At 38.4% G+C, this 18,843-nt stretch overlaps 1 protein-coding gene across 3 annotated transcripts in view; it reads left to right on the forward strand.

Annotated features, from left to right (window-relative positions):
• Window positions 1–18,843, forward strand: part of itga8 (integrin, alpha 8) — a 103,094-nt gene that overhangs the window by 63,023 nt on the left and 21,228 nt on the right. For all 3 annotated transcript variants that reach the window (XM_057833181.1, XM_057833184.1, XM_057833183.1), the window contains 5 exons: window positions 3,980–4,035; window positions 8,137–8,294; window positions 8,394–8,525; window positions 8,888–8,955; window positions 15,786–15,933. In XM_057833181.1, coding sequence (XP_057689164.1) covers window positions 3,980–4,035; window positions 8,137–8,294; window positions 8,394–8,525; window positions 8,888–8,955; window positions 15,786–15,933 — 562 coding nt within the window. The remainder of the gene's footprint in view (window positions 1–3,979; window positions 4,036–8,136; window positions 8,295–8,393; window positions 8,526–8,887; window positions 8,956–15,785; window positions 15,934–18,843) is intronic.

Raw genomic sequence — 18,843 nt, forward strand, 5'->3', positions numbered from 1 at the left:
CTCCGGAGCCCTCAAACTAACAAATAACTTGCAAACTGCACAGAATTTGTTGAAATCAACTCCACCAACTAGTTAAACTCCGCTAACTCAAAGAGTAAGCCTAATGCCAAAAATATTGAACTACCGCTTTAAGTTAAACTATAAGAATTGAACTCGGTCATTAACATCTTAGAATGTGACCAATCCAAAGCTATCCCTAATATTGCCACATTACTCCTTTCTCCGTTATCTTCCTAGGAAAGTCAAATGAACCACGTGTGCTTAAAGGAAGGACAATTTAAAAAGTTTCAATTTTTTTTAAAAGGACTTGTGATTTAAAACCAGAAAAGATCAAAGTCTTAACCAAACATGCATCTAATTGGAACTGCTACAGCTGTAATGAATCCCGAATGTGCCTGGAATCATGCTGCTTATACAGGACCATAACACACACTGTGTAACGCATGGACAATTACAACACACGATCACACACACTAGGACAAATACTTCACCTCTATTTTAGCATATCTCGGATCAAATGCATATCCAAACAATATTTCATATAACCTTTAGGGAGTAAATTAATCTGAAACCTTATAATCCTATTTTCAATATATTGTTTTCCCCATGTGGTCAATTTGGATAGTTGAGTGAGGCCCGAGTTGAAAATCTCCCACTGCTTCAGCTACATCTAGCATTGGTCCCAACATATTAAGACTGGAAGCGGGACTGTTTAGACAAGAGAAGTGTGCTGGGCTCGCTGCCATGATGGTGCGGTGGTGTGTGAGTGTTGGCGGCAGCTGAGGCGGGACTAGAGATTTGAGACTGATTGACAAAAAGCACTAAACTGGAGCTGTGTCATAATAATACTCACTTAATTCAAATAAACAGGCTCAAAGTTGGTTCGAAGGTATGGAATCAGATATGCCCTGACATACACACACACACCCTCACAGTAATCAAACAGCAGCAGACAAAAGTAACGAATTGAGGAGACTCCCTCGGGTCAAGAGGTGAACGAATGTTAGGTTTGTTTGTGTGTTGTTGTAACAATAGGCACAAATATGCCACACATTGAGAACATGCAAGGGGATTTTGTATCTTAAATATTGTTCATTAAGCTCGTGTATTTTCTCCCAGCCAATCAACAAAGGAAAATTCAGTGCAACATCTAAGGATTGTTAGGGTTTTTAATCATTTTTCTACATAGGATAAAGATGTAACTGTAAAACCTTTGTTAACTACTAAGTAGAGGTGCATAAGATAGTGTCAGTCGAACGGGTAGTCCTTCCTTCCTTTGTATTGGATTTTTTTTTTTTTTTTTTCCGATTCATATACAGGTAAACTAGTCAAACTTTAGCAGAGGAACCAATGTCGGAGCCCATCCAGCCTATCATCCACCTTCTTTTGTGTCTACCACTTGATTGAAATTCATGACAACAAGCCAGATCTCGTTTTTGCATGTGTTACAACACATGTACAGTCAATCACACATGCACATAGACGGCATCTCTGTTTTTTCAAACCGACATTTTAAAGCAAAGGCTCAATTCCTATTGAGTTTCCATTGGGTGCATCCATGAGAGCAAGGTAATGAACAAAAGTCTTCTCAATTGTTTTTTGCTATAAAGGTTCAATGCCGAAATACAATATATTTTTGTGTATATAAGGAAAACAGTATACTGTATATGCATGCAACACAAAGTGATATATACAGTAATATTTTACATATAGTGTGGTATATAAAGTTTTTTATATACGGTATACTGTACATGTACGTATGTATGTACGGGCGGCTGTGGCGTAGTTGGTAGCTTGAGTTGTCCTGGGACCGAAGTGTCAGCGGTTCAATTCCCAGCTACGACTACCCGCTGTCGAAGTGCCCTTGGGCAAGGCGCTGAACCCTAATTTGCCCCCAATGGGTTGGCAGCAGCACCAATGGTGTGTGAATGTGTGCCAATGTAAGGCGCTTTGGGCATTGTAACAATGTAGATAAATGCGCTATATAAGTACTCTCCATTTACCATTTGCCATATGTACAGTATGTATGTGCAGCATAATCTCAACAAGAGTGTGTCAAAGAGTGATTTACAATCCGATAATGCTTGCATCAAAGATAAAGGCTTGTATTCTGCAGCCCCTTCTACTGGCTATTTCAGAACTTACAGGCAATAATAAGTCTGCAATTAATTATTGTAATCAATTAGCTTTGATACCAAAAAAAATGAAATACCAGTTTTGAGGCTCGACATGTATACATCGCTAGAATATATCTATTAAATTGTAATTCTGATCTATCTACGAATAACAGACTATTAGCAATTTTTATAAGTGTCCTCTCCAACACCAGTAACAACTACAACAAGAAAAAAGTGAGCGAGAACTTGCGACCTTCTAACGGGTTTTCTAATAAGGAAAACTAAAATGGGTAGTAACATTTGTGACCTTCCAACGGGTTTTCTAATAAGGAAAACTAACATGGGTAGTAACATTTTGAGGCTAGTGTCTATTACCACAATTGAGTTCTACATAGTTCTGAGTCTTTGTACTACCCTAATTATTTTCAAACATATTCAGAAGCAAATCTATTATTTTATTTTACAGAATTTAACCATTCACAAGACTCAAAGTCAATCATTTCAAGTGACAACTGCTAGAGCCTGTGTTGCTTATTGGATTATGTGATTATATCATGCAAACATTTACAGTAATCGTTAATTAATCGACCATGCTTGCGCTTCTGCTTTGCATTAATCTTTGTTATAGGAGTTTACGGTAAAAAGGCCGTTTAAATCAGTGGTACATACAACATTTGTTATTGATATTTATTTAAAACACATTTTAATAGGAGCAAGCTGTAGATTCTCTCAGCTATATCATTTTTTTTCCTGCAGTAGTTTGTGGTCTCCCCACTAAAAGTACCGAAACTAATCCCAATTTTTTTTTTTTCAATGCGAACAATGCATTCCAGTTTATTTTTTATGAATTTTGAAAAGAATGATCCAATCAATTGTTGTTTTGATTTTTTTTCTGCTTCCAAGCATGCATCCCTTGGGACTACGACTGGCTGTTATTTACTGTTTTTGTAAAAGCAAAACAGATGGAGGCCCGGCTATAACTATTGGTCACAGCATTTAAAAAAAAAAAAAAGAAAGAAATGCTTATCTAATGTTTATGAAGAGGAGAAGGAGGCTGAAGCTGTGGTGTAAAATGTTTTAAAAGTTCTCACTCATTAAATGTGGCCAGGGTGAGAGGGTACAGTAAGCATGTCTAATAATAACAATGTGTTTTGGTGATAAAACGCAGATGCATTTTTGGGAACAGTGCCATATAGTTTGTTGTCATGACAAAGAAAGTGCCAAGGTTATGTTCTATATGTGCAGTATGCCACACACACAAACATGCACACACCAATTACTAGAATCACTTTGAAGCACACCCACCTTAATACATAAAACACATGCAACACTCAAAATACCACCTGGTCAAAAAAATATTTCAAATTGACTCAAAGGGGGGTATTTTTTAAAGGTTTGTATTTTAGTATGTGCATTTAAAGCATCTGCATCACATATTTATTATATTTGGGAAGCCCAGCTCTTAATTACTGAGCATGGCACCGACATAGGCAAGCTCAATATGTACAATGAACTCATTAGAATTTTTGAAGTGGAACCAAGCAAAAAATGCCCCATGAAGCTTAGCTTTAACTCGGTCATGATTCCACACTTGCTTAGATTATGAGACATTAACAGCTCCCCATGTTGGACTCACTTAACTGTTTCCTTGATTTAAGGAGGTGATAACACACACATGTGCTTATATTGATAAACACATAAATAAAGGAAATGGGGAACAGTTACCTAGGTTCCCATGTCTGTTTATTTAAAATAAAATTCTCAGAGGAATGAACTCCTAATAAATTACCTGGAATAAATCCTTTAGCTTGTATACATTAAACACTATACGCAACATTAACTCTACATCACTTATCTTGCAGCCTGAAGGTGGATGTGTGTGCAGAAGTGAGTGGAGTAGCCATCCCAAGCTCTGTGGGTAAGCAAGTTTCTGCTCAGCCATACATACAATACAGGATGACCCAAAAAAAAGTTTACACTGCCATAATACAACTTACATGCCATGTTTATTCATATTAAAATTAGAATGTAATCACAAATTATACATTATTGTAAAGAACATGTACAGTACACTCTATTTTTCAGTGTGTCCTCCCTTAAGTGTCACAACAGCCTCCAGGCGCCTGTGGAACGCTTGACAGGTCTTCTTTATGTAGGATGCTGTCATCTTTTCCCAAGATCTAACAATGGACCTCTCCAAGGCTGCCACAGAAGTTTGTGGCTTCTTACAGGCACTGTCCTCCACAGTTGCCCATATGCTATAATCTAGGGGATTGAGATCTGGACTCTGGGGTGGCCACATATCACCTTGTCAATCAACTTTTTGGTCCGCACAGATCGGGTTTTCCAGACACAGGTTTTCGTGAGGCTGTTCCAGTATCTTTCAGCATCTTTTTAACTTTGTAGACTGCACATCTGGATATTCTCAGATTTGCTGCAATCTCAGTAGGTGTCAGACCGGCATGCAGCAATTCAGGTACAGTTTAAGTTTTCTTCATTTTCAGCAGAAGCACAGAAATTGTAGAGACGAGAGATTACCAGCTGCATTGAGTGACCTTAATGAATCACTTAAGCATGACAACCTATTTAGATATGTTTCAATGGCTTTTAAACAAGCAGTCAACTGAGTGTAAACTTTTTTTTGGGTCACCCTGTATACTAATACAGTATATACTATATACAGTGGATATACAGTATAATGTGTGTGTATATATATATATATATATATATATATATATATATATATATATATATATATATATATGTAAATTTATCGCGTTAACTGGCGGTAATTGATTTTCTTAATTAATCACATTAAAATATTTGACGCATTTAACACATGCGCGGAATGACCTGCTCATGCATTGCCTCAAACAGATTACAATGACGCCGTTTTTATGCACATTTAGAGCTAAGAGGCAGAGGAAGGCGAGTGGACACAGGCGTTCATTGTACCGGGCTGTTTATTGGCATAAGTTTCGGCAACTCCTTCACAACAAACATAAGTATCATTTAGTGAAAGCACAACAAAAGGCACAAGGCAATTCAAAGTGCTTTACATCACATGAAGATCATAAAAATCACATTTAAATCAATACAACGTAAAAACCAAGACAAAAGATCGCATTTAATCACAAATAGAATAAAAATAAATAAATAAAAATAAAACAGAAATAAAAATAAAACAAAAACTACTACTACTAATAATAATAATTGAAATCAGCAATGGAGATAAGCACAAGAGAAATAGAAAGCAGGTAGATTGAAATGTATAGCCAGTTATGGATATGCAGTGCTAAACAAAAGCGTTTTTAGCCCTGATTTAAAAGAGCTAACAGTTTGAGCATACTTCAGACGTTCAGGTAACTTGTTCCAGAGGTGAGGAGCATAATAACTAAATGCTGCCTCACCCTGCTTGGTTCTTGTTCTTGGAACATGCAGAAGACCGGTTCCAGACGACCTTAGGGGTCTAGATGTCTCATAGGAATCTAACAAGTCAAGCATGTATTTTGGTCCAAGGCCATTAAGTGTTTTGTAGACGAGCAGTAGTATTTTATAGTCTATCCTTTGACTCACTGTAAGCCAGTGTAGCGATTTCAAAACCGTTGTAATGTGGTCCAGCTTCCTTGTATTTGTGAGGACTCTGGCTGCAGCATTCTGTACTAGCTGCAGCTTCCTGAATGATTTTTTATCAAGACCTGTAAATATACCGTTGCAATAGTCCAATCTGCTGAAAATGAATGCATGCATAAGTTTTTCCATGTCTTGTTGAGTCAGAAGCCCCTTAATTCTGGTTATATTTTTTAGGTGGTAATAAGCGGATTTAGTGACGGACTTTAGATGGTTATCAAATTTTAGGTCTGAACTAGTCGATTTTTTGATTGAAAATGTTACAAATTTATTACCGTAAAACGAAAACATTAAAAAAATTACTATAACTTGTAATAACATTGGTCTTTTAAGAACTACAAGTCTTTCTATCTGTGGATCCCTTTGACAGCAAGAATGTTAATGCCATCTTGTGGATTTATTGCTATAATAAACAAATACAGTACTTATGTACAGTATGTTGAATGTATATATCGGTCTTGTGTCTTATCTTTCCATTCCAACAATAATTTACAGAAAAATATGGCATATTTTAGTGATGGTTTGAATTGCAATCAATTACGATGAATTAATTTTTCAGCTGTGATTAACTTGATTAAAAAATTTAATCATTTGGCAGCCCTAATATATACTAATATATACCTACATACTCTATGTACAAGAGATGTTGTTGAGTTGCTTCTCGTCCCACGTCACATCAAGTACAGTGTATTTGAGCACGTGATTGGGTAGTTTGGTGTTTAATCAAGCAAGCGATATACAAATAAAGTAGTATTTAAATGCAGACATTTGCATTTGCTATGGTTTAGTGCAATTATTTTATGGCACAAGCAGTTTTTGTCACATTTTTTCCGTGACTTCCATAACCCCTCCTGTTGCCCATGTTGGTGTATCCTTCAGCAAGATATCGAATCCCACATTGCTCCTGATGCTGCATCATCGATATATAAATGAGGAAATGAATGAGCGTTGAAGCGCTATGAGTACATTAGGTACAAAAGCACTATACAAATATAAGCTAATTTACCTTTGACCATGATTGTTAAGCTCCGCAAATGCAGAAACAAGGTTGGATCTCGAAGCAGACAATAACTGAGGGATTCATACAAGGGTTTATTTGATACAAAACAAAAAAACACGCAATCGCGGAAAAGTGGAACAACAAAATGCGTCCGCGACAGCAGGTCGACAGGGCTCAACAATACTAACTCGAGGGTAACTAAGGTGATAGACAGAGAGCCAAAATGACAGAATAAAACACTCAAATACCTGCACAAGGTAGAGGATACAAACGAGAACAGCAGATGAACAAAAACCCCACATAGGGGCAAAAGAAGTGAATGCATAGAGACTAGACTGCGATGTGTCAAATGGCGATCACCAAGACAATACCTCGGCGCCCTTCTCTTGAATAGCCTACGTTTATATACTATTGTTGATGAGCTTTGATTAGCTGCTGGGGCGACGCCGGATATGGAGGACCAGGAGTGCAAAAATTAAATAACTAAATACACAAATAAATTATTAAATGTATCATTTAAATGCTTCTTTTTCAATATTTCATTTATTTCAATATTTAATTTCAACATGTATTTATTTATTTCAATATTTATTTGTTTATTTGAATTTATATTTATTTATTTTACTTTTTATTTATTTTTTTCACTTTTTATTGATTTATTTTAATTTTTATTTAATTATTTCAACATTTATTTCCACTTTTATTTATGTATTTGAACATTTATTTATTGATTCCAATATTTATTTATTTCAACATTTATATATTAATTTCAATTTTTATTTATTTATTTCATTATTTATTTCAACAATTATTTATTTCACTTTTTATTTATTTCATTCTTGCACTCTTGTTCCGCCTGTGGCCGCATGAAATAATTTTATCTGTTATTGGCTCATCAAACTCGGTGGGCGGGCGTGAACTAGGCGGGGTTTGAGCTGAGTAAGTCATGGCGGCGATTGCTGAGGTTCTGCATGAGCTTTCTCGGGATTTAATAACGGACACGTTAGACTTAGCAGAACACGTTGACACAGGAAATTCGGACCCTGAGCACGTGGCTTAGAAAAGGGTTTATCGTGAGAGGGAGCTCACGCAAACCACAGCAATTGCTGCCATGTTAGAAAGGAAGGAGCACTAGCTATCCAGAGCCATGTAGCTTGATTCTCTCAACTCAAACCCCACCCAGTTTGATGAGCCAAAGACGGATCAAATTATTTCCTGCAGCCACAAGGGGAACGAAAGTGCAAGAATGAAATAAATAAATATTGAAATAAATAAATGTTGAATTAATTAATTAATTAATTAAAAATTTGTCGGAACACTCCCACAGCCGGCTCCGAGCAGCACCTGTATAACATCTTTCCTGCATCTTTGTCCATCAATTCCTCTCAGACCTTAGAGCCGAGTTGCATTTGGATTGGTTGAAAGGTGTCCGAGGAGGTGTGAAGCGAGTCCTCTTCTTGGACACTCAGCAGCCTCAGCTCACTGGTCTCTTAACGTTGGGCCACGACCATCCACAGGCTTGCTTAAGCTACATCATTTACCTGAAAGTGAGCGGACCGGAGAAGAAGCACACTGTCCACTCAAGTAGACCAGCTGTTCTTCTTATTGTCACTTTTGACTATATGTTGGTTCATCTTTCTCCACAGGAGGAAGATGAGTTCCGGGACAAATTGACTCCAATCTCATTGGCTCTGAACTACAGTTTGGCTCCTCCCTCTCGGGGCCAGCAGCTTCCACCAGTCCTAAACTACTATAGCAGCACCTTCCTCCAAGAACACGTGAGCATGAACACAAAAGAACAGTTTGATTAGTGGTTAGCACCATGGTTTTGGGTTCGGGTTTCAGATACGAATCTTGGCTCCGGCCTTCCTGCTTGGGGTTTCATGTGGGTTTTCTTCAGGTATCCGACTTCCTCCCATGTTCCAAAGCAAGACTCTAAATTTCCCATATGGGTGGATGTGAGTGTGAATCATGGTTGTCTACTAGTGGTTGTCAACTAGTCAACTGTGTACTCCAAAACTTACCTAGCACAATTCAGTGCCTGTGCCTGTATGGAAACTCAACATTTTTGCTCTATTTGTATGACAAAATCCAGTGTAGCCTTTACATTTCCTCATGATGCCCCTCCTTTTCCTCTCAGGCTTACATTCTGCTGGACTGTGGTGACGACAATATTTGCATCCCGGATCTCCATCTTTCTGCCAGCATGTAAGACCTCGACCGACAAACATGGAACAAATCAAAAAAACGCACAGCCACACACAAAAATCTGTTACTCCTCAAACAATGAGAAAACATTAGAGTTGCGCATTGTTGTTCCCTATACCATGTGGAGATTATAATGTGTGTCCCGTGTGCGGACCAGCGTTCTCTCAGTAGTGCTTCCAGATGCACGCTATCCCCATGGAAACGTTATACAAACATCCTGTCACCCACTACTGACTGACAAATACAGTACATGTACACAAGTTGAGGTCAAGAGCAGTCGATTTCACAAATGCTTGGATTACACGTGTCATATTTTTGAAGATCGCGTGTACGCAGATATTTTTGACTCATTCACTGCCAGCCCAGGTTATCTGTTGTGGTAGTTAGTAAAAGAATGAAATTGTTTTTGAAAGCACCCATTAACAGCAATAGACGCCCGATCCATTTTGACTGGGAGGAGCTGGAAACGATCAAATGGTCATCGATCGCTACCAGTCACTCTCAGTCAAATTGGATTGGACATCTATTGCTGTCAGTGACAGTCATTGGTTAATAATGTATATCTTCAACACACTTGACTTAAAAACCAAAAGCTACACTTTTGAGTTTTAAAAAAAAATCATACATCAATGGGACTAGAAAAATGCTTTCTACTTGAAAAAAAGCTTTTTCTTTTAACAAATCAGAAGCCTGAAAATACAACATAAATGGTCTAGTAGATTGTAGCCCGCAGGGTGCATGCCATATCTACCTATGTTTATATAGCCATGTAGTGTATGTTGCTGGGTTTTTTTTCAACCAATTGCATGCCATGTCATACATTGATAACGAGCCAATTGCAAGCTGGGATATGGTCGACCAGAAGTTACACTTCATAAGATTGGCGAAACCTGAAAAGAGCTAAGGGAGCTTCTCCTTCCATGTCTCATCTATCATTATAATCATTTTCATGTATTATGTAACCGCCCTATTTTGAAAATGTACCAAGTAAAAAGTACAGATGTTAGTGTTAAACTGCTATTAGTAAAATGTAGGCTAATATACTAGCCCTTCCTAAAAATTTGCATATTGTGATAAAGTTCATTATTTTCTCTAATGTACTGATCAGTGTTGTTAATAACGGCGTTACAATATAACGGCGTTACTAACGGCGTTATTTTTTTCAGTAGTGGGTAATCTAATTAATTACTTTTCTCATCTTGGCAACGCCGTTACCGTTACTGAGGACGGAAAAGCATGCGTTACTATGCGTTACTATATTGGTCGAAAAGTCTGAGGGAGACGGACTCACCGAGACGACAGAGCAGAGCAGGAGTAGGGAGGAGGCAAGAAAGTTGTGACGCCGAGCAAACGCGATGCCAGGTAGCTCCAATAATACATGTTGTAGCCGATAGCCAACAAACTACGCCCGCATGTTATGGTAGACATGGTAGATATCACATCTACTGTACATAGATATAACTAGATGCAAAATGACAGACATGGCACTAAATGAGTTAGTAGACAGCCGCCATCTTAAAGCAGTAGACTTTTCAGGACGGCTCTGTTGTAGAGAACCTTCCTAGCGAACCTAAGTAACTTTTAATCTAAAATACTTCTAAATCGGCAAAATCTTGACTTGAATCTATCTTTAAATGATGAAACAGTTTTAAAACTTTCATATGTCGAAAGTAGAGAGAAGGCAACAAATGCAATAATGGGAGCAATTTTAACAACTTTTAACAGTTGATTCAGGGTAAAGGGTAAATTAGGGTAAATAATTGGGCTCGGGCCAATTGTACCAAAAACCTTCACAAAAAACTTCCCATCGTGTGGCCAATGTTTTTATTAGGGTTTTTTTTGGTTTTTTTGTTTGTTTTTTTTTGAGGGGAAAAAAAAAAAAAGTAATTATCACCAATTACTTTGCCAAGTAACTAATTACTCTTACATTCAGGTAATTGAGTTACTAACGCAATTACTTTTTGGGAGAAGTAATTTATAACTATAATTAATTACTTTTTTTCAGTAAGATTAACAACACTGGTACTGATAAACATTAGACTTTCATATATTTTAGATTCATTACACACAACTGAAATAGTTAAAAGCCTTTTATTGTTTTAATATTGATGATTTTGGCAAAAAAGTCAAGAAAACCCAAAAATCCCTATCTCAAAAATTTAGCATATTTCATCCGACCAATACACAAAAGTGTTTTTTTAAATACAAAAAAAAGTCAACCTTCAATTAGTTATATCAGCTATGCACTCAATACTTGGTCTGGAATACTGTTGCAGAAATGACTGCTTCAATGCGGCGTGGCATGGATGCAATCAGCCTGTGGCACTGCTGAGGTGTTATGGAGGCCTAGGATGCTTCGATAGCGGCCTTAAGCTCATCCACAGTGTTTGGTCTGGTGTCTCTCAACTTCCTTTTCGCAATATCCCACAGATTCTCTATGGGGTTCAGGTCAGGAGAGTTTGCAGGCAAATTCAGCATAGTAACCATGGTCAGGAAACCATTTACCAGTGGTTTTGGCACTGTGAGCAGGTGCCAGGTCGTGCTGAAAAATGAAATCTTCATCTGCATAAAGCTTTTCAGCAGATGGAAGCATGAAGTGCTCCAAAATCTCCTGATCGCTAGCTGCATTGACCCTGCCCTTGATAAAACACAGTAGACCAACACCAGCAGCTGACATGGCACCCCAGACCATCATTGACTGTGGGTACTTGAAACTGGACTTCAGGCATTTTGGCATTACCTTCTCCCCAGTCCTTCTCTAAACTCTGGCACCTTGGTTTCCGAATGACATGCAAAATTTGAGCGGCAAGTCCATTGCTGCTTCTCTGTAGCCCAGGTCAGGCGCTTCTGCCGCTGTTTCAGGTTCAAAAGTGGCTTGACATGGAGAATGCGGCACCTGTTGGCCATTTCCAGCACACGCCTGTGCACGGTGGCTCTGGATGTTTCTACTCACGACTCAGTCCACTGTTTCTGCAGGTCCCCCAAGGTCTGGAATCGGCCCTTCTCCACAATCTTTCTCAGGGTGCGGTCACCTCTTCTGTTTGTGCAGCGTTTCCTGCCACACTTTTTCCTTCCCACAGACTTCCCACTGAGGTGCCTTGATAAAGCACTCTGGGAACAGCCTATTCGCTTAGAAATTTCTTTCTGTGTCTAAGCCTCTTGCTTGAGGGTGTCAATGATGGCCTTCTGGACAGCAGTCAGGTCGGCAGTCTTGCCACTGATTGCGGTCTTAAGTAATGAACCAGGCTGGGAGTTTTAAAAGCCTCAGGAATCTTTCACAGGGGTTTTGAGTTAATTCGTTGATTCAGATGATTAGGTTAGTAGCTTCTTTAGAGTACCTTTTCATGATATGCTAATTTTTTGAAATAGGGATTTTTGTTTTTTCTTGACTTTTTTGCCAAAATCATCAATATTACAACAATAAAAGGCTTTAACAACTTAATTTGTGTGGAATGAATCTAAAATATATGAAAGTCTAATGTTTATCAGTACATTACAGAAAATAATGAACTTTAAATATGCTAATTTTTTGAGAAGGACTAGTACTAGTATACTGTACTTCAGTACCAGAAAACATCTTCTCGAATACAGTAACGAAATACCAAAGTTTGGTATTTCCCATCTATGGTTAGTAGTTGATACAGTGGTGTGAAAAAGTAAACATTTTGGAATTTCACACATTTCTGCACAAAATCACCATCAAATGTGATCTGATCTTTGTCAAAAACACACAGATTTAAAAATAGTGTCTACTTTAACTAAAACCACCCAAACATTTATAGGTCATAATATTATATAAATAATATACATTTTAATGAGGATAGCATGTAAACAATGACAGAAGGGAGAAAAATAAGTAGGGCTAGGTTCATACTGCAGGTCTTAATGCACGAATCAGATTTTTTCTTGTTTTTCGACTCAAGTGAGGCATTAACTTGACGGTCTGAACGGGACAAGTCGCATAGAAGTGGACCGTTTCAAATCCGATCTGGGTCACTTTCGTATGTGGTTTAAATCTGATCTGGGCCACATTTTTCCAGAATGTCGCGAGCGGTCTGAACTGTCAAGTCTCCCAAATTGGAATTCATGCAGCAATTACGACTTTTAAGAGCGAGAGAGACTGCGCGCTACGGTAGCGGTGCAGCTGTGCGTTAGCGCCTAGCTTGCCTTGAGCACTGCTTTTTAGGAAGGGTCGGACTTGATAACAGTCATAAAAAAATAAAAATGGGTTGAGGATAAGCCTGAGAATGATCGGTTTTCTCTGCTCTATATGACCAATATTTCAAGATTGCTTACACAGCCGAGGGTCGGGGCAAACTGCCCGTATGTGTGTGTGAGATGCACTGACAGTCTGTGCATGCTATCGATCCATATAAACTTTGAATACAAGCCTAAACGGGGATTATTTATGTCTGTGATTTGTGTCCTCTTTTTGGAAATCAAAATATGATCTCCCTGGAATGACGGCTGACAGCCAACATGTGTGGTAATTTGTTTTGATGCCTCTGCACATGCAGGTCTTCTTGCTCAGCGCGTGTCGGACTGCGAATTAGTGCGCATGCGTAATACTTGAACGGTCTCAATGGACAAAGGGAGTCTGAACGGGCACGCCAAAAAAACAGATATGACAAAAAAATCGGGATTTGTGAATTAAGACCTGCAGTATGAACATAGCCTAAGTGAACCCTCTGCCTAAGGAGACTTAAAGAGCAATTGAAACCAATTTTTACCAAACAATTTTAAGTCAAATGTGTGCCCAATCACTGATGAGTGGTTTAAAGCTGCCCTGCCCACTATAAAACACACACCTAGTAAAAATTGTCTTAATGAGAAGCATTGTCTGATGTGCATAATGGCTAGGTCAAAAGAGCTCTCCTAAGACCTGCGATCAAGGATTGTTTATTTGTATAAAGCCAGGAAAGGATACAAAACCATCTCTAAAAGCCTGGATGTTCATCAATCGACAGTCAGAGAAGTTGTCTAAAAATAGAGTTTGGCACTGTTGCTTCTCTCCCAAGTAGTGGCCGTCCACCAAAGATGACGCCAAGAGTTCAGCGCAGAATACTCAGAGAGGTAAAAAAAGAACCCTAGAGTGTCTGCTAAAGACCTACAAAAATCACTGGCACAATCCAGTATCTCTGTGCACACATCAACTATATGTAAAACTATGGCCAAGAATGGTTTTCATGGGATGACTCCACGGAGGAAGCCATTGGTGTCTAAAAAAACATTGTTGCTCGTTTAATGTTCGCAAAAAGGCACTTTGACACTCAACAGAAGTGTTAGCAGAATATTTTGTGGACTGATGAAACCAAAGTTGAATTGTTTGGGAGAAACACACAACATCATGTGTGGAGGAAAAATGGAACAGCTCACCAACATCAACACCTCATCCACACCGTGAAGCATGGTGGTGAGAGCATCATGATTTGGGGCTGTTTTGCTCTCTCAGGGCCTAGACAAGTTGCAATCATTAATGGAAGAACGAATTCAAAAGTTTATCAGGATGTTTTGCAGGAAAACCTGAGGCCGTCTGTCAGACAGCTGAAGCTAAAAAGAGGATGGATGCTGCAACAAGACAATGATCCAAAACACATTTGTATAAAGCTGGGAAAGGATACAAAACCATCTCTAAAAGTCTGGATGTTCATCAATCCACAGTCATAGAAGTTGTCTATAAAAGGAGAGAGTTTGGCACTGTGGCTTCCCTCCCAAGGAGTGGCTGTCCACCAAAGTTGAAGCCAAGAGTTTAGCGCAGAATGCTCAAAGAGGTAAAAAAGAGCCATAGAATGTCTGCTAAAGACTTCTAGAAATCACTGGCACAGTCCAATATCTCCGTGAACACATCAACTATATGTAAAACTATGGCCAAGAATTGTGTTCTTGGGAGGACTCCACGGAGGAAGCCACTGCTGTCTAAAAAAAAATCATTATTGCTCGTTTAATGTTCGCAAAAAGGCACTTGGACACGCCACAGAAGTTTATCAGTTCAAAAGTTTATCAGGATGTTTTGCAGGAAAACCTGAGGCCGTCTGTCATACAGTGGAAGCCAAAAAGAGGATGGATGCTGCAACAAGACAATGATCCAAAATACAGAAGTAAATCAACTTCAGAATGGTTTCAGAAGAACAAAATACACGTTCTGGAGTGGCCAAGTCAAAGTCCAGACTTCAACCCCATTGAGATGCTGTGTCATGACCTAAAGACAGCGATTTATGCCAGACATCCCAGGAATCTGACTGAACTACAGTAGTTTAGTAAAGAAGAATGGGCCAAGATTAGTCCTGATCGATGTGCCGAACTGATCTGCAGCTACAGGAAGCGTCTGGTTGAAGTTATTGCTGTCAAAAGGGGGGGCCACATAATTATAAATGTGATGGTTCACTTACTTATTTTTTTCCCTTCTGTCATTGTTTGCAGAATGTCCTCATTAAAATATGAAAACCTATTAATGTTTGGGTGGTTTTAGTTAAAGCAGACACTGTTTTTTCATTTGTGTGATTTTGACAAAGATCAGCTCACATTTGATGGTGATTTTATGCAGAAATGTGAGAAATTCCAATAGGTTCAGATACTTTTTGTCTAATTGGCCGGGACAGGGACAGTCAAAGTTAGATTTGATTCCAATGATGAAATGTGAGATTTGGGCAAGGCTACATTTTCGTGCTACTTCAAAGACAAGAGCCCTTTATTTTTCAAAAATTTGCAAGATTTTTTCATTACCTAGCTTGCCAATGGTTCATGTGGCTTTGGCCTTATTGGTTCATTTAAACTTCTGCCTCACCCCTGCATACATGAGTAAGAAAAAAATTAAATCCCATTCCTTATAGGGACCACTCTGAGCTGGTGATTGGAGACGACAATTTGGTCATGTTGACCATCACTGCAGCAAACAGAGGAGAAGGAGCCTACGAGACGGAGCTCCATGTGTTGATCCCATCAGAGGCCGACTACATTGGCGTGGAAAGGAGAGTAGAGGTAAAATAAATCACATACTGTATATGCCACAAACACACGAAATCAAAGATCCTGCCGGACTAGTTCTGAAATTAAAGGCCACAATGAAGCAATTGTTATGATTCATGAGTAAAATATGAAGTATACTAGTACATGCCGTCACAGTACGACATCACTTCCTGTTGAGTCTCGAATATGTTTGTTTGGGCCGATTAAGTGGCACTATCAGGAGTCTACACTTGACTGGCAAAGGCACAGAAAGCTTCCTTTTACGATGCCCATGGTGCATTAGCGGCCCCCGGAAATCGACAGGGTCAAGTGCCGTGCGTGTGGGGGTTGGGGCATGTACTAATGAGAGTGTTATGGGGCTTCTTGATGGATGGGCTCTTTACTGTCGGAGCATTCATCACTCTCTACCACCTCTACTTGCTACAATGTTTCCCTTTTTTGATGCTGCTTTCCTCTCTGGCTTGTTCTCCAACTTCACATAAAACAAAACAAAACAAAAAAAAAACCTCACAAATATGTGCAGTCTTACTTTGCAGTTTTAAGATTATTTTTCTCACACAGAATTCTTTTATTCTCACACATATTTTTGCTTTCACTCCATGTTCAACACAGTTGAATACATGAATACATAAATACAATGACATTTTAAATGCCCCAAACCTCGAAAGTTTCTAACTTGTTTTTTGTTTGTTGTGTTTGTTTCTTGTTTTTTTGCAAATTGTTTTTTTTTTCCTGCAACACATTCCCAAAATTTGAGGAATGCTAAAAAAACACCTGTGTAGAATAGTCCCTGGTGAACAGCTTAATTGGATACAAATACAGTGATCCCTCGTTTTTCGTGGTCAATGTGGACCAGAACCCGTAGCGGTAAGTCAAAAACCGCGAAGTAGCGCCCCCGGAACACCAAAAACTTTTTTTTTTTTTTTTTTTTTTTTTTTGAGTGTGTTAAATGCATTTATTCAGATTTAGCATTGGAAGGATATATAAACATAGTATATAGAAGACGTTTTTTCAATTTTTTACCAAAATATAAATGAAAGATATATATATTTATGTAAATATATAATTTAATAAATGTTTTTTAAGTATTTAAATTGTAATAATTATGATAAGTTTGAAACATGTTTCTGTCCTACTGAATTATTTTTAAACAAGAATAAAGTAGAAAAATGCTTGTTTTTATTAAAGCTGCTCAAGCTGCTCACTTGAGTTACCACAGCAAGTTTAACAATGATTGACGCATGCAGTTTTAGAAGTTTCTGCTTCCATGCATCTCTAGCAAGATCAAACCTTAACGTCTGTCAATCATTATTAACTTTAATAAGCAACATGACCAAGAAAAGCGGCGAGAGTGAGAGACTACGTGATTGGATCGGGACAGCTTTATAAAATACTGCATTTATTTATGTATTTATTTATTTTTAATTGAAAAACATTTGCGCGGGACTGAGGGCGCAAACTTTGAAGCGCGAAGTAGCGAGGGATCACTGTATCATGATTGGGTATAAGATGAGCATTCCCAAAAGGCATAGTTGTTCATATGCAAGTAACTTGAGCATTGGAAAATGAAAAAAAAAAGAGTATTGGAGTATAAAATAAAGTCAATTGGATTAAAAACAGTGCTGTCAATGGCAGCCAAATGAGTTAATATGGCATCAACTTCCTTGTCACCGTCAATATTTTTAGGAGGGAGAAACATTTAACAATCAGGAGACTTTAGATCAGAGGTGTCAAATGTACGGCCCGTTGACCAGAAGCGGCCTGCCAGGTGGTACCATTCAGCCAGCGGAGTTGTTCTGCCTAACAGGCGCATTATAGCTCATTCATAGTGTACATACAAAATCACATGCTTTTATTTTGACACTGGCGCCGTAAAACCACAGATTTGTGATTTGTGTTATCGAGTGCGTGCACTACTGCACTTGGCTGACTTTTGTATCCCCAGTTACATTCGTTCATTCGTCACCTCCCAGTCAAAATGGACTGAACGTCTAGCACCATCAATGGCAGTGAATAAGTTAACAAGCAAGTGACCCAAAAATGCCCTGAAAACCAACTGGAAATGACATCAAATCATCAGGGAGTAACCTGGAGATGCCCCGAAATCAACATGATGCAGCCCGAAAATGTCCAAAAAATGAACAGGAAATGATCTAAAATTTGCAGGAAGTGACCCGTAAGTATCATATAATTACTTGGAAGTGACACAAAATGAACTCACTGCCTATTGACAACGATAGACATCCAATTCACTTATACTGGAAGGACTGGCTGTGATTTCTCATCTTCCAGTGCCATTGACGGCACTTGTATTCGCATTTTGACTGGAAGGACGAATTTACCCCCTCCCAGTCAAAATGGATTGGATGTTGACTGCCGTCAATGGCAGCCAGTTAGTTAGCTTATTTGGCCAAAAATTAACTAGTCTGGCCCACGTGAGATCTAATTGCCAAATTTGCCACACTACAAATTTGCAACATCTTAATCAGATTATTTTTCTTAAATCTTGTCAAATAATTTTCTCCATCTTGTTATGAGTGTTAAAGACTAGTTAACAGGTTTATGCGTTAGATTACTCCACTTACTTTAAGTACCGGTAAATATTACTGTTTGTTCTTATTAAGCCCATACATCTAAAAGTTGGTCATTTTTCACCAAAATCAAGAAAAATCTGCCTTCTAATAATATTTTGAACAAGGTCGTAGGTTTGCATAGGGACAGTAGCGACATAACACTACCAACTTTTCAGGATGCTCAAAATGTCCCTACCGACTTTTAAGACACCTTATTTGTATTATATAATTAGTTCAATTATATAAGTAATTTAAATTGTCTTCCCATATGTTGTAAGGATAGAATAGACACTACCATTATTTTAAGTGAATTATTTACATTATGTTTAGACTTCGATTTATCCCTTCT

This window comes from Corythoichthys intestinalis, chromosome 4 (assembly GCF_030265065.1).
Source record: "Corythoichthys intestinalis isolate RoL2023-P3 chromosome 4, ASM3026506v1, whole genome shotgun sequence".
Taxonomy (NCBI): domain Eukaryota; kingdom Metazoa; phylum Chordata; class Actinopteri; order Syngnathiformes; family Syngnathidae; genus Corythoichthys; species Corythoichthys intestinalis.